The 25,701-nt window shown below is 43.9% G+C and overlaps 1 protein-coding gene across 1 annotated transcript in view; it reads left to right on the top strand.

Annotated features, from left to right (window-relative positions):
• DROSHA (drosha ribonuclease III) overlaps nt 1-25,701 on the top strand; it is a 649,328-nt gene that overhangs the window by 598,411 nt on the left and 25,216 nt on the right. Inside the window, exons 27-29 of the mRNA XM_082259249.1 lie at nt 9,377-9,518; nt 21,375-21,457; nt 22,194-22,297. Of these exons, the coding sequence (XP_082115375.1) occupies nt 9,377-9,518; nt 21,375-21,457; nt 22,194-22,297 (329 nt within the window). The remainder of the gene's footprint in view (nt 1-9,376; nt 9,519-21,374; nt 21,458-22,193; nt 22,298-25,701) is intronic.

Below are 25,701 nucleotides of genomic sequence, written 5' to 3'. Positions count from 1 at the left end.
CTAAGCTGCTGAAAACTAAACAATTAAGAAAAAGGTTAATAAAAATTTTTTGGAAAAAAAAAAAAAAAGAAAAAGGCTTTTCTTATATTTTTCCCTAATATTTAATGTTGGTAATATATTCAGGTAATATGTACAATGACATTACAGCCAATGGAGTTAACAGCAGTGTTAATTTCGTCAACGAAAACATTTTCGTCACCGCTTTCGTCACCGGCATTTTTCAACTGACGAAAACGAGACGCAAAGTATAGCACATTTTCGTCAAATGACGACAACTATGACGAATATCAAATCCGTTTTAGTTAATGAACGAAAACTAAACGAGAATGTGAGGCAGGGGCGTTTACCCAACTTCCGGTTTTCACGGTGCTCCGCCTGTGTGGCGCCTGGCGTGGCGTGCCCCGTGACGTCCGACGTGAGGAGTGGACTACTACAAGAGAGTCGACTCGAGACCAGTCACCTGACCTCACCAGAGCACTGCAGCTGCAGCACTACAGCCAGACGTGCCAGGCCCAACTCATCACACGGCACTGGCACCCGGCCACCACCACATCCAGAGCACCCACTGTGAGTTAACAGCCAGGCCAGCTATTACTGCCTCCCTGAGTCCCCTCAGACCACTCACCAGTCACCACTGGCATCCGATTCCGCCATCCATCCAGGACTGTGCGTGCATATAGGCCGCTGAGGCCCGCCCGGCCCATCCTGTTCAACAACTTCAGTTCAGAGTCAGACCAGAGACCACCCTTAAACCTAAAACCCCCATCCAGCACTCTGAGCAGCACTGTGTGCACTCACTGCACTGACTGCAGGCAGCAGCATTACAGGCCTCCTCTCTGACCTGACCATGACCATTTAGATCAGTGGTCCTCAACTCCGGTCCTCAGGGCCTACTAACAGGCCAGATTTTAAGTATTACCTTGGGGAATGCAGACTAGAGTGCTGCAATCACTGAGCAGCAAATTCTATCACCTGGGATGTATTTCAGTTATCTTGCAAACCTGGCCTGTTAGTGGGCCCTGAGGACCAGGGTTGAGGACCACTGATTTAGATGACTAAAATTAGTTTTAGTCGACTAAAATGTAGGACGTTTTAGTCGACTAAAATGTACTGGAGTTTTAGTCGACTAAAATATAGGACGTTTTAGTCGACTAAAATGTACTGGAGTTTTAGTCGACTAAAATGTACTGGAGTTTTAGTCGACTAAAATGTACTGGAGTTTTAGTCGACTAAAATGTACTGGAGTTTTAGTCGACTAAATACAACTAAAACTAAAACACTTGCAGAAGACTGAAATGGGACTAAAACTAAAATGCCATTTTAGTCCTAAAACTAAGACTAAAACTAAATTTAAATTTGCTGCCAAAATTAACACTGTCACCAAGGGGGCACCAGAAGTGTCCTTGCGGCCTTAGAGGTGGCAGGCATCCTTCGGTGGGCGGAACACTTTGTTCTGGCTCTCTCCGCCATTCACATTCCAGGAGTGGAAAATTGGCAGGCCGATTACCTCAGTCGGCAGACCTTGGCTCCAGAGGAATGGTCTCTCCATCTATAGGTATTCCAGCAGCTGTGCCTTCATTGGGGCACTCCAGACGTAGATCTGTTGGCATCTCGGAGCAACAGGAAAGTGCAGAGGTTTGTGGCCCGCTTTCAGGACCCTCTGGTGGCTCCGTGGGGTCAGTATCAGCTGATGTATGCTTTTCCTCCGCTCAAGTTGCTGCCGAAGCTTCTTCGCAGGATCGAGGCGGAAGGGATTCTGGTCATTCTTGTGGCTCCGGAATGGCCTCGCCAGGCTTGGTATTTCGACCTGGTCAGGCTAGTCGAAGACGTTCCTTGGAGACTTCCTCTCAGGGAGGATCTGCTGTCTCAAGGACCAATTTTCCATCCTGCTTTACGGTCGCTGGTTTTGATGGCTTGGTTGTTGAAAGCCAGGTGCTGAAGGACAGGGGATTGTCTGCTTCTGTGATTCCCACTCTGCTTAAAGCGAGAAAAGCGACTTCTAGAAAGATTTATCATTGCACTTGGAAGTCGTATATTGCGTGCTGTTAGTCTCTTAGGGGTTCCCCCTCGCTCTTACTCGGTGGTTAGGATCTTGGCTTTCCTTCAACGGGAGGTTGATAAAAATTTGGCCTCGAGTACTATCAAGGGTCAGGTTTTGGCCTTGGCAATTCTTTTCCAAAGGCCGTTAGCCACCCATTCCCTGGGTAGGGTGTCAGAACAGGCGGCATTGTTCTGTCTTTCCCCCTATCTGGTGGTTCACAGGTGTAATGGACTCCAGACACCCAAATGGGTATCTCCACCAACAAGCTGCTTCCTAAGCTCTGGAACACGAGAGCTCTGGCTATAGTTACCCCAAGAACTCAACAGTACAAGTTTTGGAGTCAACCAGAATGAAAACTGTTTATTGAAACACAGGCACAAATAGATATACGCTGTGGGATAATCCCCCCTCCCCCTTAGCAGCCAATCCGCATACACATATACATCCCATAATAAGTTGATCTTAAGGCAGATAAACAATATAACAATGGGATACAGGTACTTAACAATAACAAAGCCCACCCCACCTCACTATCTAGCAAGGGTCTATGAAACATTCCTGCAATATTCTAGCAATCTGAAAAAACAAACCATTCATCTTCATATATTTCACTGACACTGTTCAGAAATATTATTGTCCCAAGTGAAAGAGCCCCTCACTCTTTCAACACAAACCACACATATAGAACCCAGGATAACCAGGGTAACACGAAAGGCTGAGTCCGGTGTGGCTGTACAGCGAGTCTGACTAGTGCAAACCCCACTGGGGTTCTTGGTCACCCTGTGCCCCTAATAGACACAGGGTGATTTACACATAGGAGGGGCCAGGGAAGCTGGACAAGGAGTCTCCCAACCTCCCTAAAGCAATCTGGGTTCCACAAGCCCCCCAACCAAAGTGGATAAAAGGGATAAAAGTGGTACTTTGTCCGGATTCATCCTTCCTTCCGAAGGTAGTTTCCATTTAAATGAGGACATTTTGTTACCCTCCTTGTGTTCTAGGCCTAAACATCCTAAGGAATTTTCATTGAATACTTTAGATGTGGTTCGGGCAATCAGGGTGTACTTGGTGAGTCTTTTCGAAAGCCAGATTCGCTCTTTGTCTTCACGGATGGACCAAAGAAAGGGCTGCCTGCATCTGCTGTGGCTATTTCCAGATGGATCAGACAGACGGTTGTGCAGGCTTATTTGATTAAGGGTCAGGTTCAACCTTTCCCTGTTAAGGCACACTCTACTTGAGCGCTTAGTGTTTCCAGGGCTTTTCGCCATCAGGCATCTGTGGTTCAGGTTTGCAAGGTGGCTACCTGGTCGTCTGTTAATACTTTTACGAAGTTTTATAAGGTGGATGTGCTGGCATCTGCAGATGCTTCCTTTGGCCACAAAGTTTTTGCAGGCTGCTGTTTAAGAGCCGGTTCACACTACCACGACCAGAAAGCCGCCCCATGAAGGAGCGACTTTTTAGCGTGACTTTGAAGAGACTTGTTTAGAGACTTGGAAGAGACTTGTGCACTACTTTGAAGAGACTTAAATGATAGGCGACTTTGTCTGTGGGGAATGCCTGGCTAATCTTTTTCTTCTTCCTGGAAAGTCTGATAACAAGTCACTTGAAAATAGATAAGGATCCGACTTAGAGGCGACTCCCATTAAAGTCTATGTGCACAAGTCGGATAGAGGTCGCCTTGAAGTAGTACAGGAACCTTTTCTGAAGTCGGAGTGACTTCAGTAGTGCATATTAAGACGGCTCTTATTCATTTACATTGAATTTGTGATGACAAGAGACTTGGGGCGACTTGAGGGCACACGAGTAGTGTGAACCGGCTCTAAGGGTGTTTTTAGTCTCCCTTGAGGTTGTTTAATGTTTTTTTCTTCAGGTGGGTCTGGCGTAGCCAGAACTTTTTTCTGCCTAGTGTCCTACTCATGTAGGGGGCAGCATAACCCTACTGCTATTGAGAACAGAAGACTGCTTCCGTCAATGAACTTCAGAGAAAAGGATTTTACGGTAAGACAAAAATCCCATTTTCTTCCCTGTTGTCACATGAAAAGATATAATAAAATATTTACAAATATGTGAAGGGTGTACTCACTTTTGTGAGATACTGTATAATCATAATAGATTTGAAGGTTGCTATTAAACAAGAGCATTATTGTTTAGTAGTGTATTTATTTGTACATTTTTGTCCATCAAGACTTTTTCATCAACAATAAATAGCTATGAATCCACTGTATCTTACTTACTATTGAGTTGGTTTGCTTGAAGAATATAGGATATTGCTAGTTTTTCTTTAAAAACATGCAATTTACAATATTTTTTTGTATTGCTGAACAGGAGGCTGGCCTTGTTATCCAAGGTTTGTAAAAAATAAAATTGAGAAGAAAATCTTGAACTGTTCCCACTCTGACCTTTGATTCCTGTATGTTTGTTATCTGTATACATTACATACAAAATGAGACATTACAGTTTTGCACTCTATGGTGTAAAACATTATGTTAGATTGTGAAGATTATAATCACATTTCACCGCAACAACCCACAATATTGTAAGCTCTTCAAAATGCTGGTCTCACTTTGGAGATACATTTTAAGATTTCCAATGTGACTGATGAAGATATGACTGTGAAGATTTCAACTGTGACCCGTTTTGGGCATATATCAAATTAATTTCTAAATTAAATGTTTAAAGCTGAACTCTTAATAAATACCCCGACCATTTTTTTTTATTTTAAACTGACAGACAAAATTGTGAATAGGTTTTAAATGTTTAAAGAGGTAGTAAAGGCTAATTATAAGTATTCCTAAAAATGCTGCCCCCACCCCTTCCATGTAAGGGGGAGCGCGACAACTGTTGCGATGTCATCCACCCTTCTCCCATTGCCCCCACCCCCGTCGCCCACTTCCCCATTGTCTTCGCTTCCTCCTCTCCCTGGCGTATAACATTTTCTAAAATTACCAATTTTCCAAATATGTTCATTAAATTATATTCTCCTATTTATCTTGAGCAAAGAGAACAGAAATATGTATATGTTTTGATACAAATGTCAGCACTATATGTTCAGGAAACAAGTGGATGTATTTTAGATTCATAGATATTAGGCAATTTCCTGTGCAATGGCTGTAAAGAATTAATGCAGTTATTGATCAGGGTCCTTCTTCCAAGAGTTCAACATTTCTTCAGAATCTACCTAACCAGACAGTGCCCCTCCCCTCACATTTTTGTAAATATTTCATTATTTTTTTTCATGTGAAAACACTGAAGAAATTACACTGTGCTACAATGTAAAGTAGTGAATGTAGAGCTTGTATAAAAGTGTAAATTTACTGTCCCCTCAAAATAACTCATCACACAGCCATTAATGTCTAAACTGCTGACAACAAAAGTGAGTACACCCTTAAGTGAAAATGTCCAAATCGGGCCCAAAGTGTCAATATTTTGTGTGGCCACCAATTTTTTCCAGCACTGCCTTTACCCTCTTCGGCATGGAGTTCACCAGAGCTTCACATGTTGCCACTGGAGTCCTCTTCCACTCCTCCATGACGACATCACGGAGTTGGTGCATGTTAGAGACTTTGCACTCCTCCACCTTCCATTTGAGGATGCCCCACAGATGCTCAATAGGGTTTTGGTCTGGGGACATGGCCAGTCCATCACCTTTACCCTCAGGTTCTGCAAGGCAGTGGTCATCTTGGAGGTGTGTTTGGGGTCATTATCATGGTGGAATACTGCCCTGCAGCCCAGTCTCTGAAGGGAGGGGATCATGCTCTGCTTCAGTATGTCACAGTACTAGTAGGCATTCATGGTTCCCTCAGTGAACTGTAGCTCCCCAGTGTCGGCAGCACTCATGCAGCCCCAGACCATGACACTCCCACCACCATGCTTGACTAGGCAAGACAAACTTGTCTTTGTACTCCTCACCTGGTTTTGCCACCACACACGCTTGACACCATCTGAACCAAATAAGTTTATTTTGGTCTCATCAGACCACAGGACATGGTTCCAGTAATCCATGTCCTTAGTCTGCTTGTCTTCATCAAACTGTTTGCAGGCTTTCTTGTGCATCATCTTTAGAAGAGCCTTCCTTCTTGAATGACAGCCATGCAGACCATTTTGATGCAGTGTGCGGCATATGGTCTGAGCACTGACAGGCTGACGCCCCATCCCTTCAACCTCTTCAGCAATGCTGGTAGCACTCATACGTCTATTTCCCTCCCAAAGAAAACCTCTGGATATTACGCTAAGCATGTGCACTCAACTTCTTTGGTCAACCATGGCGAGTCCTGTTCTCAGTGGAACATGTCCTGTTAAACAGCTGTATGGTCTTGGCCACGTGCTGCAGCTCAGTTTTATGGTCTTGGCAAACTTCTTATAGCCTAGGCCATCTTTATGTAGAGCAACAATTCTTTTTTTCAGATCTTCAGAGAGTTCTTTGCCATGAGGTGCCATGTTGAACTTCCAGTGACCAGTATGATAAAGTGAGAGTGATAATACCAAATTTAAAACACCTGCTCCCCATTCACACCTGAGACCTTGTAACACTAACAAGTCACATGACACCAGGGAGGGAAAATGGCTAATTGGGCCTAATTTGGGCATTTTCACTTAGGGGTGTACCAGCGGTTTAGACATTAATGGCTGTGTGTTGAGTTATTTTGAGGGGACAGCAAATTTACACTATTATACAAGCTCTACATTTACTACTTTACATTGTAGCAAAGTGTAATTTCTTCAGTGTTGTCACTTGAAAAGATATAATAAAATATTTACAAAAATGTGAGGGGTGTACTCTTGTGAGATACTGTATGTGTGACACTGGTTTTATTAATTGCAGTGAATTCCTTGTCAAGATTTGCAGATGGGAATCCTTTTTATTATTTTTTATACTTTTTTTTTTTGTAATTACTTTTAATATTATTATTGGACACTTTTAGCCACTGTAGATCTACCCTATAGCTGTTTTATTGCTACAGGGCAGCACCTGTGCACCAGATCATGTATATATACATGACCTGACACTTCCGGGTAGGGAGCATGCATGCACGCCACTGTCGGCTCACTTGCATTGTGATTACACACAGCAGAAGCCGATCAGCGGGTGTACAGTACCAGATGTCTGCGGGCACCCGCCGATCATTTGGCAGAGATGCAGAACAGCGATCTGCCTATGTAAACAAGGCAGATTGCCTTTTTCGGCAGGAGGGAAAGGAGATGGGGTTTGTGTCCCTGTAAAGCAGGGAACAAATTCCATCTCTTCCCCTAGTAAAAGCACCTCCCACAGCACACATAAACACTGGCTAGGCACACAGTTAACCCTTTGATTGCCCCTGATGTTAGCCTCTTCCCAGCCAATGTCATGTGGCATATTTTTTTTTAGCACTGATCACTTTATTTGTGTCACTGGTCCCCAAAAAGTGTCAGTGTCAGAATGTCAGCCACAATATCACAGTACCGCTATAAGTCATGATCGCCGCCATTACTAGTAGAACCTAAAAAAATAAAAACATCCCATGGTTTGAAGACCCTGCAACTCCTGCGCAAACCGATCAATATACGCTTATTGGAAATTTTTTAACCAAAAATATGTAGCAGAATACATATTGGCCTAAATTTATGAAAAAAAATGTTTTTTATTTTATTTTATTTCAATTGGATAGGTTTTTTAGTAGAAATTAAACAATATTGTTTGTTTTTTATTTAATTTTTTTTTCTTAATTGTCAGTCTTTTTTTAAATAAAAAATGCAGAGGTGATCAAATACCACCAAAAGAAAGCTCTATTTGTGGGGAAAAAAAGGACATACAGTTTATTCTAAGTAATAAGTTAAGTAATTTTACAGTCAGTTAAAGTAATGCATGAAGGAAGAAAGGAGGGGAGGTGTAAATCTTCTGAAGGTCAAGTGGTTAGAGAGGAACTATATATTTGTGAAAAGGGTTACCAGGACAAACAGAGGGTGAATCCTGGTGGGGCTACAAACGGCAATATGAAATTGAAAGAGAGTCTTAATCTACCCAACTCTATTCAACACTAAAAATATGTTGCCTAATTCGATGGAGGTGGCTTCCATCCTCGGGCGCACTATGTTCCCATTTGGGGTGCCCGAATGGATCCCACATCCGGTTATACAGATATTTCTTCAGATGTCCATGTGGCGCTGTTTTTGACTTTACATTGCTACGAAGACTCATGTTGTATAACCAATGCATATATGATCATTTTGCTACTTTCTTATAATGTTACTTCTGTAAAAATTCATTTATTATCCTTCTTTAAAAACTAATAAAAACTTTTTTTGGATAAAAATAAAATATATGTTGCCTTTAAATACACTTTAAGCAAGAAATCAACAAGTATCAGGTGCTTTTTTAAAGATATATATATATATATATATATATATCTATATAGAATAGATGAGATACAAAGTGAGGACCCCTTCTAGTGGCTCCAACAAGGGGCCAGTTTCTTGCTGTGGTTCTGGTAGTGAAAAACACCAACTGGGCAAAATGGGTGACTTGCTGTGGTTCTGAAAGTAAAAACTCAATTTAGGAATTTGACACAATTTTCTCAAAGTGTAGTAGTGTACATTTTTTTCAGTATTTAAGCACAAATTCATGGAAACAATGTCACACGTTTGTTCTACTTCGTGTTTCATATGCTTTGAAGTCCACTATTCCTTGAAGTTCAATGATATATGTTCTTTACATTGCAGTTTGCCATGACTGTAGTTCTGAGTATGCTTCAAATCATTTATGACAGAGATTTATGTATTACACGCACACACACACACACACACGTGTGTATTTATATATAATGAAATATCTAGGTATTGAAGGTCGGGAGTGAATGTTATTCTGAACCATAATTACTAATGCTTGTCAGACATGACTGACATTGCTAAGATCTGTAAAAGAAAGTTCTTTATTATTCACAATGAGCATTTATCTTTCATGTAACATTGGGTGCCCTAATCTGTCTAAAATACCTAAAGAGTGACAGTTGGAGAAGAACAGATTTAATAAAGAGAATGGCTTTAGAAATAATGAGAGATCTCTGCTTAAGGAAACTTTTCAACAAAATTATGAGTCAGTCGGCAATGCAGAATTTAAGCCAGAAAAGCGTACATAAATTAAGGAAAATGCTAATACGTTAAAATCCCATGATAGGCTTGTTAGTTCCTTTGTTTTGTTTTGGCTTAGAATGGAGATTTTGCTTGAGTTATGAAGACACATACCTACTCTAAAGAACACTAAAAGCTGATCTTAAGTGGTCTCATTTTTTAAGATGTCAGGATTTTGGATTGTGTTGCTGTTTTTATGTCCCCTCATTATCTTGCTCTCTGTGCGTCTTGCAGCTGCTTCGTAGCTCACTGGTGAACAACAGGACGCAAGCTAAAGTAGCGGAAGAGCTAGGTATGCAGGAGTTTGCCATCACAAACGATAAAACAAAGAGACCTGTGGCTCTCCGTACCAAGACCCTGGCTGATTTGTTGGAATGTAAGTTTAAAACAAAACCAAGACAATTGCCTTGAGAAATACATTGAGATAACTGATGTACTATTTAGAACAAAAGGAGTCTACAGCCCGAAAGCATAGAGAAAAAAAGGGACGTAGATTTGTGTACTGCATATAAAAACAGTCCTATCTTGATTCTGATACAGGCAAGCATCCAATATTTACTAATTGCACAAAATCATTTTGGAGCTGTAATTGTGCTGCATTGTTGTGACCTGTTGTGTAATTGTCAGTGACACAAATGGGTTAATTTACTAAAACTAGAGAGTGCAAAATCTGGTGCAGATGTGCAGCTTCTAACTTCAACTTGTTCAGTTAACCACTTGCCTACTGGGCACTTAAACCCCCTTCCTGCTCAGGCCAATTCTCAGCTGTCGCACTTTGAATGTAAATTGCACGGTCATGCAACACTATACCCAAATGAAATTTGTATCATTTTTTTCACACAAATAGAGCTTTTTTTTGGTGGTGTTTAATCACTACTGGGGGCTTTATTTTTTGCTGGACAAACAAAAAAAGACTGAAAATTTTGAAAAAAAAAAAAAAAAGTTTTTATAGTTTGTTATAAAAATTTGCAAACAGGTACTTTTTCTCCTTCATTAATGTGCTCTGATGAGGCAGCACTGATGGGCCCTGATAAGCACTGATAGGCTGCACTGATGCGCACTGATAAGCCAGCACTGATGGGAACTGATAAGGCGGCACTGATAGGTGGCACTGATAGCACTGATGGGCACTGGTAGGTGGCACTGAAGGGCAATAATAGGCGGCACTCATGGGCGCTAATAGGTGGCACTGATGGGCACTGGTAGGTGACACTTAATGGGCAGCACTCATGATGGGGCACTGATTGGCACTGATAGGTGGCACTGGAGGGCACTGATAGGTGGCACTTGTGAGCAGTGGTAGGTGGCGCTGGTGGGCACTAATAGGTTGCGCTGGTAGGCACTGGTAGATGGCGCTGGTGGGCACTGGTAGGTGGTACTGGTGGGCACAGATTCTTCTCTTCGGGAACGATGTTCTTCTGACAGCAGCGGCTATCTGCTTTTTTTTTCTCCTCACACTGACAGCGCGAGGAGAAAAAAACAGCTGATCGCTGGCTGCTGTTTACATCACATGATCAGCTGTCATTGGCTGACAGCTGATCACGTGGGAAGGGACCGGGACCGCCCCCTTAGTCCGATCTGTGATCAGCCAAGTCTCATGGCCTCGCTGATCACAGAGCGTGCCTCGCGCGCTTCACAGGGAGCGCGCAGGCAGCTCATGAACTCCCTCCCGGCAATTTAGCTCCGTGCTATAGCTGAAACACCGGAAGAGTTTAAACTTGGACAAAAAAAAAAATGAAATCTGATTGTTTTTTTTTGCAGAACTGCACCAGATTTTGCACTCTCTAGACTTAGTAAATAAACCCCACAATTTTTACAATACATTTTTTAGATTTTTTTTGCAAGATTTTATTTCATTTATACATTTTTTTATGATGTGTTTGTTTTTTGCAAAAAAAAAAAAAAACATAGAACCCTAAACACATAATTACATAAACTGTTCAGTAAAAACCGATTATATTCTAAATCACTCTCAAAAATCATTCAGAAGGTCTATACGATATTTTGTTATTCTCCAAGGGAAAACTCAACCATACATTGCAAGTATTTACAATTGGCTTTGTAGCCAAATTTGGATCACGCCAACTTTGCTTGGTGCAGGATACCATTCACATTGCTTTAACTTTATATTGCGTAAAAATTGCTGCTTACCTTTTTACTGTGGGGATGTGGAGTTTACCATAATAAACCCTGTTTTTACTGTACCAGCAGATCTCATAAAGCTATGTATAAACCTTCAAAGAAACAATTGCAAAAGAAAGAAATATATGTTAAAAAATCATTTTAGGTATGCTATGTAAAAGGGGACACATAGGAAACATACTGTATAGTGGGGGCTTCTCGAAATGTATTAAAAATAGCAAATGGACTTTAAAGCCTTCCATGTAGCTGCCACCCCAGCACCCCCTAATACTTACCTGAGCCCCATCTCTATCCAGCGATGTCCCCGAGTCCCTCAGCCATCCGGGACTCTCCCTCCTGATTGGCTGAGACACAGCAGCGGCGCCATTAGCTCCCGTTGCTGTCATTCAAATTTATCAGCCAGTCAGGAGAGCAAGAGCGCTGGGCCAAACTACAGCTTAGTGTCTGAATGGACAAATGGAGCTGCAGCTCAGCTTGGGTGACTCCATAGCAAGCTGCTTGCTGTGGGGGCACTGGACAGGAGGGAGGGGCCAGGAGCAGCAAAGATGGACCCGAGAAGAGGAGGATCCAGGCTGCCCTGTGCAAAACCACTACACAGAGCAGGTAAGTATAACATGTTTGTTACAAAAACTAAGAAAAACACAAGACTTTACAATCACTTTAAGCGCCACACAACTGCTAAGAGATCCAGATACAACTTTATTCCATTAAAGGTTAGAGGTACAGAATGGAATAAATTTGTATCTGTACCACTTAGCATTGGCGTGACACCTACATTTCAACACTCCTTACAATACACTACAAGCCAAGGAGACTGTGGAGATCCTCTGGGGTGCATAAGCCGCCTGCCCAGGAACTAGATCATTTAAACTAGGGGTATCAAACTCAATTTCAATGCGGGCCACATCAGCATTATGGTTGCCTTCAAAGGGCCAGTTATATCTGTAGCATTAAATGTCCAGCGCACCCCACGCCCCCTTACGCCCTTACATAGGATGTCAAGAACCCTCCCACCATCAGAAGTCAAGAGTCACCCACCCTTCCTTACATCACAATGCTCCCTCTTGTGCTGCAGCCAGGAAGATGCGGGTGGATCTAGGAAGAAGTGCAGGGTCTGGAGGAGAACCAGAGGAGGACTGGAGTCAGCATCCAGAGTGTGCTGAATGCTGAGACAAGGGGAGGCAAATGCAAAGTGGTGTGGCGGCTGCACATAGAGATTCAGGATCTGCAGGAGGAGTTCTGCCCTCTCTGCTGCAGACTGCTGACAAGGGAGGGTGGGCAAATATGAGCCTTTCTACAGCTGCACAGAGGAGTGCAGGATCTGGTAAAGGAGTTCTGTCCTCTCTGCTGGCGACTACAGAGACAAGGTGGAGGCAGAGACAACAAGGGGGGTGCAGCAGCTGCAGGAGAGGTGTGAAGGCCACATGAAATGGCCTGGGGGGCCGCATTTGGCCCTCGGGCCTTGTGTTTGACACCTGTGATTTAAACCAACAATATTACCCTAAGATAACAGCAAAATGAATCTACAGGTCCAGCACTATCTTTCCGCTTTTCTCAATCATTTGCCTAAATGACTCATGCTTAGCAGGTGCTATGCAGGAAAGGGGTATAATTCCTCCCGCAGCCATGAACAAAAGCATTGTGGATGCAGCAAGTGTACACCCACAGCGGCTGTCTCTTTAACTACAGGGGTTAGGGGGGAGGGGGGGGGTTGGTAAATAACCAGGTAAACTGCAGAGTTTTATCTCCCCCAACCTCAAATATGACAATTTGGGCTTTAGAATGGGATAGATCCAGTATTAAGAGTTGTGTTTAGGGGACAACAGAGCAACCAATCAGAACAGGACCAAGTACTATAGGCACTTGAGCTCCTGGGGAGCGTACTAGCTCATTATGAAGTACTTACCTTAGAATGAAGACCCCGCAGTGCCGCTCGCTCACCGTAACACAGCAGAAATTTTCAGGCCGTCCTTCTTCCTGGTTTGCATCCTCTGGCCAAGGGAACAAAATCACTCCTGCGCATGCACGCTGGAGCCGCCGTTCACAGCACAGGGCTCTGAAGGAACGACGCGGGTGGTCGTTCCTTCAGAGTGCATGCGCCGATGACGTCATCGGCTGCATGAAAAGAAAATATCTCCTAAACGGTGCAAGTTTAGGAGATATTTACAGTACCTATAGGTAAGCCTTATTATAGGCTTACCTATAGGCAAACATCTATAGGTAGGGTTTACAACCTCTTTAAACCTGAGCATCTGATATTTGGTCTGTGTTTGTGTTGGAGACAGTTTCTAAGGGCAGGCAGTTTTCTTTCACATGTTCAAAGGACACATGCTGTATGTCCCTAACATGATGTCATATATTAGTTAATGCAGTCACTGTGAAACTGCAAACTGCTTTTATTTGCTGTATGTAATTTGGAAGTTCAGCTGGGTTCCATAGCTTTGGCTATGATAGGTTTAATAGAAGACACATTTTAGATTGCACAACCATCTATATAGATGATATACACTATAGGAACCGGTGACCTATCTACAATCAGGATTAGAACATTTAATTTTGGTTTTGAATACAAATATTATTAGACCTTTTTAGTACCTTAGTTACTTTACAAAACATAAATTGCATAAATTTCCATTATTTTTGCTTTGCCATGTTCTCAATATAATTTCAGTGTAACATAATATACTTTTACTGCCGTAAGTTTTGTGTTTTAACAACAAAACATTAAAGTCAGTTTTAAAATGTAAATGAAAAGCTGCACGAAAATTAAAATGGGATTTTTTTTACTTTTTTATTTTTTTTTATTATTTTTATCTTGCTTGTTCTATTCGCATATCACATTTTGGAGCAGTTATACATTTTGGGTCTGTTTCTTAAAGCAACTTCCCTTTTGCTTAATGTTATTTTTAATTCAGTTATATTTGACAGATCACAGGACAATTTTGTAGGATATGATGGTTTTGTATTTCCTATCTTTGGAAAATGTGATTTTAGGAAGCAAAATTATAGACTTTCCCATTTTTTAAATTCCAAGCTCAAGCAGTGGTCTGGAATTGAAAAAAATAATAATAAAATCTGAGCTACTCTGCTTCCGATATTAGTAAGTGAATTGCAGACTATATAACCATATTTGGTTTGTATTTGACTGGGTCCTGGTTAAGTCTATAAAATGATTCCAGGACAGGCTTTGTTAGATTAAAAATGATTAAATTATAGCATAATGCATCTCTAGTGGTGTTTAACACATCTATTTCCTTAGTCCATTGCAGCTAATTTATTTTATGGATGTTTTCTGCTAGTTATGATGTTTGGGTTTACTAAAATAGTTAAGGCCCATAGATGATAGATGTTGGCTAGTGTAATGTGATCAGAGGTTAGTAGAGAATGCTCACTGAGTGCTAGTTAATAATATTGTCAGTTGTGGAACAGTATACAGTGAAATGCTAGATGCCAAACAACTAGGTTTAACATCACAGCATTTAGGGGCTTGTGAATTCAGTCAAAGGTAGACACACCAATTAGAAAGTTAGTTTTACCTGCAAAAATAATGTGTGTTTATAACCCTATTGCCCTGCCAGGCATCAGAGCCAGGTGGGCTGACATTTCTCTGTTGCAGTTAAGCAATAAAGTTGGATCATGTACCTGCTTCTAGTCTGCGTTTGGATTGCAAAAGAAAAGCAGCAGATTGATAAGCCCATCCCTCTGCTGTCTCCTCATATGCTGTCTCACCCTTGTTCGACAGCATAAGAGCATTGCAATAAATCTGATTGGCACTTAGCCAGGGCCCTCTTATCGAGCGGGAACACCTGGGCAGAGCCCAGGGACCCCATCGGGACCGGTCAAATCTAGGGGGAAGCTGGCAGTGCTAGGGTGGCATGGTACACTGCACACAGAGATTAACTAATTCTATTAGGTAATTTTGTTAGCAGCAATGCAGCGCGCACACCTACTGCCTGCAGTCTTCAATTTGCCTTTATGGCCGATTGGTGGCCTGGGCGGCTCAACCTGCTGCCTAGGAGGGAGTCCCAATAGTTTTTGGCTGGGAGCAGGTGCACTGTCACTGTGCTGTGCCAATCATGTTACTCAATATCTCACTTGCACAAAACCTGTAAGATATTGAGAGAAACAGGAATAGGAGTGCACAGCGCAGTGTGTTGAACAGGCCAGTGACTTTGCCCCTCTTCCTTATGATCCATCCTATCCCTGCTGTGCCTGCCCCAGCAGCTCCATCTATACCCCACCCCCTGATGTACACACACAGCTGTGAAAGGGCTTTCTGTGTGTATATGCAGGACAGGGGTGCCATATTGGAGTACTCACACTACAGCAGGCGCATAGTGGTAGATCTTGGCTGGATAATTGGTGGGTTTTTCTAAACCCCCTTGTTAATTGCAGATGCCCCCCCCCCCCTCTGCTCTGTATTGAGTCTCTGATTGAGGACTAAGACTATATTCACACCGGTAATTAGGGCCAGGGTGCATTGTAGCAGGAGTTCCTCCTGCGGCTATTAGTGGGGACATGCGGCTGCCAGCCCTGTTCACTATAGCGATTGATGCTGGATGCACTTTGCATCCAGCAACAATCGTCACAGATAATCGCTGACTGCGCAGAGAGTGACGAATAGGTGCAGCTGCTGGCGACCTGTCATTATAGTGAACAGGGCCGGTGGCTGCACCTACCTGCTGACAGCTGCTGGAGGAACTGCTGCTACAATTTGCACCGGCCCTAATCAAAGGTGTGGATGTAACCTAATGTACAATATATAGGGTGACAAGTGTTTTAACTGCATTGTAAAACGTCTGTCACATCAGGGACACTGCAACATTCACACTGCAATGCATCATATGGCTGTGCTTCAGCGTGCTGCAATAAAATGCAGACATGCTGCATTTTATTGCAGCGCACTGTGCCATATCGCACGGAAATGTACAGCAATGCAGCGGGTCTCACTGCTGTACAATGCTGTGAATGAAGTGTGCGTTTTTTACACTTCAAATAAAGTTCATACAAAAAAAAAGGAGGCATTTGTCAGGCAGTGAGGAAGTGAGGTCACCTCCCCACCACTTGTTTTAACTTCCAAAATGCTGCATCTTCCCACCACAACTATGTGCATTGCATGCGGTTGGGGGGAAGTTGCAGCAAGGACTTATCAAATCTAGTAAACTAATAGTCTAAAAACATAACTAATAAATCTATCAACTATTTATACTTTAATTCTTGAGAGTAGGTGCAAAAATTAGGGCAGGCTTGTAGGGGTTCACTGAACCCCAGCTTCCCATGGTTGCACTTACAGTGTTCCTGCAGTCCTTAGTGTCCTGGATTGAAGTGGCATGTGGGCAAAGGCCCAGGAGGAAACGTCCCCTGCCTTTTCCTGCTCAGTCTGCATCATCTGATTCTGAGCCTGATACCGCCGTGGATGCGGCCTGTCCAGGGGGGCAAATTTATCACGCCATCTGATAGGATGATTCCTCCATGGTTGCAGCAGCAAATGAAAAACCGCTAGTAGACGCACGTATCACTGCAGTGCCTGAGACTTTATAAATGGAGAATGTGGCTGTGTCGTTTGGTACGCATCGTACTCCAAATGTGTTTCCTTATTTGCCTTATTTTGACAGGTTTTCCTGTAAGGAATGGGAACAACCAAAATTACCCTTTGTGGTTGCCAAACGTTTTGCTGTATGTTACCCTTTTAAAAAAGTCACTTTTAAAAAAGTGGACTAGTCCACCAGTGGTGGACCCTCCTGTTTCCAGGTTGAATAAAGCAACCATGATCCCAGTAGAGGAATCCCCGTCCTTTAAAGACCCGGCTGACAAGAAAGCAGGGGCTGTGGCAGGCAGGATGTTTACTATGGTTCGGCATTGCAGCCAGTCTTTGCTTCCACCCTGGTGTCTCCAACCCTAACTGAATGGGCCAAGCTTTTGCGCCAGGGCTTGGGGGGTGAGCAGGTCCCCGCTGCTTATGTGGATTTACCAGGCCACTTGTTTTGGGCTACCCTGGATTATCACGGGGGAGAAGAGTACCTTCCTGCCACAGTCAAGGAAAGGGAAGGGGCCTTGCAGCAGACAGGGACCCTCCTTCTCAGCCCATAGAAAAGTTATTTTGTGCTTCTGGGACGGAGAATAAGGGAAAAAGATATTTTAAATTCTCCCCAGGAGAATCCAAGAAACCTTGGTCTGATAAGCCTAGAGCTAGCTTCCCCAGACCAGCAGACAAGACTCCTTCAGCATGAAGGTCTGCCCTCTCCCATTTTTGGGGTGGGAGGGACATCTTTGCTGGTTTCCAGCCCCATGGACTTCTTTAGTGGGCGTCACGGAGATCCACAAAATGTTTCTTTTGGGGGTACCCAGAAAGGGGGAGAAAGCTTGTCCTTTTTTTAGGTTTTTTAGGTCCTGAGTCTCCTTGTGCGGATTTAATTCCTGCAAAGGTTCAGGGGATGTCTTGACTACCTAAAGTCCTCCCTATACCTGTCCAGGGAATTGATTTACCTAGGTCTGATTCTATTTCTGACCATGGTGGTCCTTCCTCTGCACAAAATTCAGGGACCACAGGCCATGATTCACCGGCTGCTGTCACACAGACAGTTCTCTCTCCCGATTTGTATACGGATTTTGAGTCTGGTGGTATCCACCTTCAAGACAGTTCTGTTTGCACAGTCCTACATGCAACTTCTTTAGCAGATTTGGCTCCACAGGAGGATACCGAAGCTCGTGACTGGGTCCTCTGACAGAGGCCGCAGGCGTCCAAAGCCACGGTAAGGCCAGTATCATCTTCGGCTAAGGCTTCTTCCACAGTTCCTGCGGGGAATCAAGAGCGATGATCTTCCAATCATCCTGGTGGCTGTAAATGTCCCTTGGGGACTTCCTCTCAGAGAAGACCAGTTGTCCCAAGGGCTGATCTACCATCCTGCTTTACATTCGCAGCTTTTAGTGGCTTAGCTATTGAAAGCCAGGTACTGAGGGATAGAGGTCTGTCTGAATCAGTGATCCCTACTATAGTGAAGGCGAGGAAGTAGTCTTCCTGCAAGATATAGCATTGTACGTGGAAAGCGTACATTTCTTGGTGTGAATCGATTGGCGCTCATCCTTAACCACTTGCCGACTGCCTAACGCCGATCTACGTCGGCAGTCAGCCCCTCACAGGCAAAGTGACGTAGGGCTACGTCACTAGCTTGTGAGGGTCTAGGGAGCGAGCGCGCGCCCCCGGAGGCGCGCTCCCGCTCCCGCGTGGTCACGGACCCCCCCGCGCGTGTGACCGGCGGACCCGATGTCCGCCGGTCACTCGGCGATCGGCGGGGGAGAGGGAGAATGTCAGGCAGCTTGTGTAAACAAGCCACCTGTCATTCTCCTTGCTGTTAGGATACTGATCACTCGGATCTAGTATGTAGATCCGTTGATCAGTGTCCATACAGCTCAAGCCCCAGCCAATCACAGTAGAAAGCACGCCCCTAGGGATACACACAGCCCCTCCCTCCCAAATAAAGTTAACCCCTTCACTACCAGTGTATTTTTACAGTAACAGTGCATATATATAGCACTGATTACTGTAGAAATGTCACTGGTAACCCCAAAAGTGTCAAAAATGTCAGTCAAGGGTCCGATCTGTCCGCCCCAATGTCGCAGTACCGCAAAAAAAATCGCAGATCGCCGCCATTACACGTTAAAAAAAAAAACAACAAAAATGACAGAAATCTTTCCCTTTGTTAGTAAACGCGATAACTTTTGCGCAAACCAATCAAAATACGCTTTTTGCGATTTTTTTTACCAAACATAGGTAGCATAAAACAAATTGGCCGAAAAAGTAAAAAAATTTTGATTTTTAAATTTTTTTTTTGGGGAATTTCATATAAAAAAATGTGAAAAATATTGCTATTTTTGCAAAATTGACGCTCTTTTTTTGTTTATAGCGCGTGATCAAAAAATCGCACAGGTGATCAAATACCACCAAAAGAAAGCTCTGTTTGTGGGAAAAAAAGGACGCCAAATTCGTTTAGGTACAGCGTCGCACGACCGCGCAATTGTCCGTTAAAGTCACGCAGTGCCGAATCGCAAAATACCCCCTGGTCGGAATGGGGGTAAAATCTTCCGGGGCTTAAGTGGTTAAATCCTCTCTGTGGTTTAAATCTTAATCTTTCTTCAACAGAGTGTTGATCAGAAGTTGGCCTTGAGTACCATCAAGGGCCAGGTGTCTGCCTTGGCAATCTTCTTTCATCGACCCCTAGCCACACACTTTTTAGTTCGTACCTCCATTCAGGGGGTTTGACACGTGGCTCCACCTGTACTGTCTCTTTTGCCGTCATGAGATTTACATTTAGTACTTTCGATTCCCCAGAAACCTGCATTTGAGAATATTTGTTGAGATTCCCTTGCTTACGTATCCCAGAATGTGACATTCTTGGTGGCTATTACCTCAGGGTGTCAGAATTGGTAGCATTATCCTGTAGCAGTCCCTATTTAGTGGTCCAAAGGGATAAAGATGTTCTTTGCCCGTGTCCATCATTGCTCCCCAAAGTTGTTTCTTACTTCCATTTGAATGAGGACATTGTGCTGCCTTCCTTGTGTCTCAAGCAGGCTTATCCCAAGGAATTTGCTTTGCATACCTTGGATGTGGTTCCTGCGATTCGGGTGTATCTGGCAGCTACTGAGTCTTTTCGGAGGTCAGACTTGCTTTTTGTGGTTACGGGCGGACCAAGAAAAGGGCTGGCTGCTTCTTTGGCTACCATCTCCAGATGGATCAGACAGGCGGTGACTCAAGCCTATTCCATTAAAGGACAGGTCCCACCTTAGGGCGCTCTGCACATGCTCAGTTTGGTGTGTATAGCTAGAAAGTTTGTTTTTTTTTTCTTGGAAGGGTGCATGTGATCAGCATAGTAATCAGCACTGTCCAGACAGAGGGTCAGGGGTCCTGCAGCCTGATAGGACAGTCAGAGCTGACTGTCAAGCTTTAACTAGTGCTGGGCCAGACACTGATCAAAGTCACAAAACTGCTATATACTGCTGATGAGAAAAGGTATTTAGCAGTTTATATTTGCTAAAAATAATTGCATTTCCGTGTTCTGTGTACTGTGGGGAACCAGATATAGTGAATGCAGGATCCTGGGTTTAGTAACACTTTAAAAATTGTATCCTGTAAGGGGATACATCTTTTTAGCAGAGCCCCAAATAGCTATAAAAGCCCCAACGGGGTTCCATTCTTTGTCCAATCTTTCCATAACTGGGAAAAAAAAAAAAAAACAATGCCCCATCTGATAAAAATGAGTGCTTTTCCTAAACTTTCACCCTACCCACAACATGGTAGAGAAGGAGATATAAACCCAGGTTGGGGCTTGTAGCTCCACAGAGCTGGTAACTCCTCCTCTGCCTCTGTATTCAGTATTATCAGGCTTAGTTGTGCTATGAAATAAAAACAAGATGGGATGGGTGCCCATCTATTGGATGTCTGCCCTGGGCCCACCAGTGTTTTAAATGGTTCTGTAGCTATCCATAATCAGATGTTACATTTGTGCATATTTAGCTGGGCAGTACGGTGACGCAATATGTCATTTAGTCCTACATGAAGACCAATGTCACTGTTCATTTTAAGACTCATTGGTAAACAACAGCTTGCCAACTAAGGAGCGTATACTAAAGTCTCTGTAGTAATACGTTGCCAGATATAAAGTGGAACAAAAACTGCTGTCAACTATTAGCAGTAAAAGAAATGTATGTTCATGTAGGCGAGTGTTCTTCTGTCACCATCTGAAGTGGAAGCAAATAGTATGAAAATAATTAGACCGTGCTGTGTAATGAACAATTCTGTCTTTTCGGACTAGAGGTGCATTGGTGGCTCTTCCATAAATATTTAATATTACAATGCATTTCTGTGTCGGAAAAAATAAAAGTGCTTCCATTTCTCCTTTCACCAACCTGCTCCATTCTCTTAACTGCCTGGCATTTGCTTTTAGTGTTTGAGCATCTAGAACCACTCAGTGCCCCAGCTACTTAATTCCATCTTTAAAAATGTGACCAACGTGTGTTTTTTTTTTTATTTTTCTTTCATTGCTTTTTATAGCTAGCAATATGTAGAGTTTTAACCTATGTGTTTTATCTGTAGCATTTATTGCGGCACTTTATATCGATAAGGACTTGGAATACGTTCACACTTTTATGAATGTGTGCTTCTTCCCTCGACTAAAGGTAAATGACACCTAATATAGTGATAGCTTTCTGTAGTCTCTGTCTATGTAAATGTGTCCTAAAACTTTAAGCCAAAATATCATGTTATCAGTGTCAGAAAGAACCATGTCTATATTGCCTATATCAATAGTTAATTTCATTATTCTGTTATGTTTCTAGTATAAGTTTAATACAAAAATTTGAATTGTTTGATTTGAGCAACGTAAGACAGTTCATCAGACTTCCTGACAAAGGAGACATAAATACAGTTTCTTGCACACCCAAAAGAGTTAAATATCAGTGCGTACAGGAAATCTACTGACCCAAAACTGCATTTCCATTTAAAGCCTGTAGATGTATTTTGCGAAGATGGATCGGTAAGGAAAAGATAACATTCTTCAGATACCCTTGGGGTGTCAATAAGTAACTGGGAAATCACTTTTCAATAAAGATAGCCTGCTCGAGGGGCATCTCTGAGTGAGTTTAGGCACTTGTGTAGTCCACACATAGAATAGTCAGTCATCAGAAGCACAGAAGAGTTTGACAAAGTAGATTAATCAAAACTTGTTTGGAAGGGAGTTCTCCATTCCAGACTCTGATTGATGCTATCTAGGGTTTTGCAGGGCTGAATAACAAAAGATTATTGTTCCGATACATTTGACCAAGTGATTCTTACTGCCTCCTGCATTGTTTTTGTAAGCGTCTATCAAACACTATTTAGAGGCGAATGATTTTTTCTGTTCTGTCTGGTGTACAGGAGTTTATTCTAAATCAAGACTGGAATGATCCTAAATCTCAACTTCAGCAATGCTGTTTGACTCTGAGAACAGAAGGAAAGGAACCAGATATTCCACTGTACAAGTAAGATCTGTTTTGTATTTGCTTCCAAGGATGCACGTAGAAATTATAACATTAAAGTAGGTTATTCACTGGACAACGCACAGTGTTATTACAATAAATCTGGATAATATTCTCAGGACACTAGATCTGTACAAAACTTTGTCTTGGATTTTTTTGGATAATTCTCCTTTTCCTTTCAATAACATAGTGTAATGATCTGCACAACATTCACAAAGGGACATTCTCAAGCAAATTCGAAGCATGTCAGGATGCTTGTCAGCAAAATCTTACTTTCTCTGTCGCTCATTGACAGACGTAGTCCTCGGTGATACAACACCCTCGGGTTATGCTGCCCTCCACAGGAGTAGGACTAGACAGGAAAGAAAATACTCTGGCCACACCCTAGGGGCAGTCCCCAAGGGTATATCCTCTCTCTCTCTCTGCTACAGCAAATCAGTTTTTTTCTGTCTAGTCAGGAGTAAAGACCTTGCTGGGATCTTCGGTCCTGGCAGGATTTTTTTCTTAGAAAGATTTTTTGTTAGACAGCTTTTTTCTCCAGTGTTCCTGTGAGATCTTCAAGCAAGAAAGCTGAACTGGGCGACGGGCTGGATGTTGAGATCCAGTGGTCACCCCAGTTCAGCCTGCGAGCGCGTGCAGGCCATAGCTCCGCGCTGGGTCGGCCGCGACATAGTTCCACTGGACGGGGACTGACCCTGCGAGTTAAACGTCTCGCTGAAACGCCAAAGACCATGAGTCACGGCGTCCGTATTGGTCGACAGCCCTCCCACCCCGGTGGAGAGGGGTACTGTCAGGAGTTGGCGCCCGCCTGGTTCCGGTATGGTGAGTAGTATGTTCCCCCCTTTCCCCTGACGGGTCTTGTGGTGAACGCGGGCCCCTCTCTGTATGGTAAGGATGGGTTCCCCTCTATCCTATAACATGGCACAGATTCTCCTATTGAGGGTGATTTTTGTGTACAAAAAGCCAGGAGGCTTGGTTTGGGAGCTGACAATCTAATTGCAAGTATGTTTAAATGATTGTAATCAGTGGCAGTACTAGAATCTTACTGTGATAGATATGGTATCCTACCTGTCAGAAGCCACAGGACATGTATACTGCTTTCCAGGTCATTCCTCCAGCAAAAGCATGCCTCCCGACGGCCACGCGGTCTGCCAGGGTCCGGTACCGCCGGCCACGCGGATCACCATGTAGAGAGAGGTTTATTGATGCCGAGATACTCTGCAGTCACGCCGCTATCCTGTAAAAGGCCGCCGCCATTGTTTGGTAGATCGGACAAGGCCGCCATTTTGGCGTAGCCTCGTGTCTCCAGCATGGGGGCGGCCATGTTTGAGGTGACTCAAACACCTCGTGGAGCTAGGGGAGGCGCCGGAAGGCGTACAGAGGGGCGGAGCCGCCTCCTTTCTTCCCGGGCAGCCAGCCAAGAGACTTCCTGTCTGTTCTAGACAGTGCTGAGACAAGTTGCAGTAAACTCTGAGCATCAAGTGGTGAGCCTAGGGGTCTATCTCTCTCTCTCTCGCTCGATAGGGGTCCCTAAGCAGGTAACATTGAGGGGCTTTGTGGCGCTGGGGGTCTGAAAAAAAAAAAAAGAAAAAGTTTATTTCTTTTTGGATTGATTGTTTTCCGGGTAGTAACTGGAATTATCATGGACCCTGCCACACAGGTAACCCCACCTGTTTCCCTCGAGGGGGCTGTGGGACCCGCCGGTGCACAGAGTATAGATGCATTTACAGCAGTTTTGGAGTCTTTGGTGGCTCGGGTGGAGACGGCCTGTCAGGAACGGGGGTCAAGAAAGCGACCCCCGCCTACCCCTATATCATCTGACACTTCAGACTCAGATTCTGAGATGGTCATTGCAGCTGCAGGTCCCTCTGCAAGGGCTGTTGTCTCAGGTAAAGTTCCTTCAGACAGTGAGGAGGACGTTCATGCTTCCGCCATAATTCGGGAAGAAGCATTGGTGGACGCACTAGTTGTGGCGGTTCGGGAAACCTTAAGACTTTTTTAATAAAACCTCTTTTTTAAGAGGTTTTACCGGCAGAGGCAACTGAAACAGAGATTCCCTTTGGTACTAACAAACCCACCAAAACGGTGAAGGTTTTTCCTGTACCCAAGTGTTTTGGTAATAAAATTAAAGAAGAATGGGAGCATTCTAAACGTACCTTTACTATTTCCAAGCGTATTGCTAGACGCTATCCGTTTGAGGAATCCCTCATTAAGAAATGGACGGTACCACCAGTGGTGGATCCACCTATTTCCAGACTGAATGAAGCCACGGTTATTCCAGTGGAGGACACTTCGTCCTTTAAGGACCCGGTGGATCGGAAGGTAGAAGCGGAGTCCCGCACTATCTTTTCCCTGATAGGGTCAGCCTTTAGACCAGTAATTGTCATTGGTCTAGTTTCCCAGACACTTACGGAATGGGCGAGATTGGTGCGCCAGGACCTGAAGGGGAAAGATATCCCCCAGGGAACATCTGAATTGATGGAACAGATCATACAAGGACTACAGTTCGTCTGTGACGCAGCCTTGGATGCTACCCCCCTATTAGGGCATGCATCTATGTCAGCGGTAATCCTCAGACGTGTGCTGTGGTTAAAATGCTGGTCAGCAGACCTAGGTTCCAAAAAGACCTTGACGAATCTCCCCTTTCAGGGGAATCGCCTATTTGGGCCACCCTAGATGAGATCATTAAGGAAGCCACTGGGGGCAAGAGCACTTTCTTGCCACAGGCTGCTAAAGCTAAAGGACCTCGTAAACAAGCGGGGACCTTTCTTTACCGCCCATAAAGGGTTTGTGCGCCCGACTGCTGCAAGCGGGAAGGGCAAGGCTCCTCCAGGAGGGTTCAAGAAGGGCTGGTCGGACAAACAAAAGACCGACTCAGCCAAACCTGAAGCAAAGCATTACACAGCCTGAAGGTGCGCCCCCACCCGGCTTGAGGGTGGGGGGACGTTTTCACCGGTATTCAGGGCATTAGATCGAGCATCGACCACTGCTACCGGTGCGATTCTTCCCTTCCAACATTTAAGTACTACAGGGAGCGGTAGTTACCGTTCCCTGAACAGATCATTTTCTTTACCTTTTCCAAAGATTAGTCTCAGTTCCCCACAAGAATCGGATCCGGTTGAACAGACAGACCAAGAAGCCTCTAGCCGGGTGCCTTCGGTCCCTGAGATTCAACCAGGAGAGATCACCGTTCCTGATAGGAATCGGGTGTCTGATAAATGTGTGGGAACGGAGAACGATCAGACTTTGTCGGATGGTCGGGACCAGATAGCTCTAGGGCCGCCTGGTTCAGATTCAGTCAGCGCCAGTGGTCCTAGAAATTCTAGGCTAGCCTCGTCAAGCTGATCTACCCGACTTGGACATGCGAGTCGCGGACGTTCCTTGGGAACTTCGTCTCAGGGAGTGTC

Source organism: Pelophylax lessonae (assembly GCF_965119305.1).
Source record: "Pelophylax lessonae genome assembly, chromosome: 5".
Lineage (NCBI taxonomy): Eukaryota > Metazoa > Chordata > Amphibia > Anura > Ranidae > Pelophylax > Pelophylax lessonae.
Note: the sequence above shows the minus strand (reverse complement) of the source record. Positions and strands in the feature narration are given on the sequence as shown.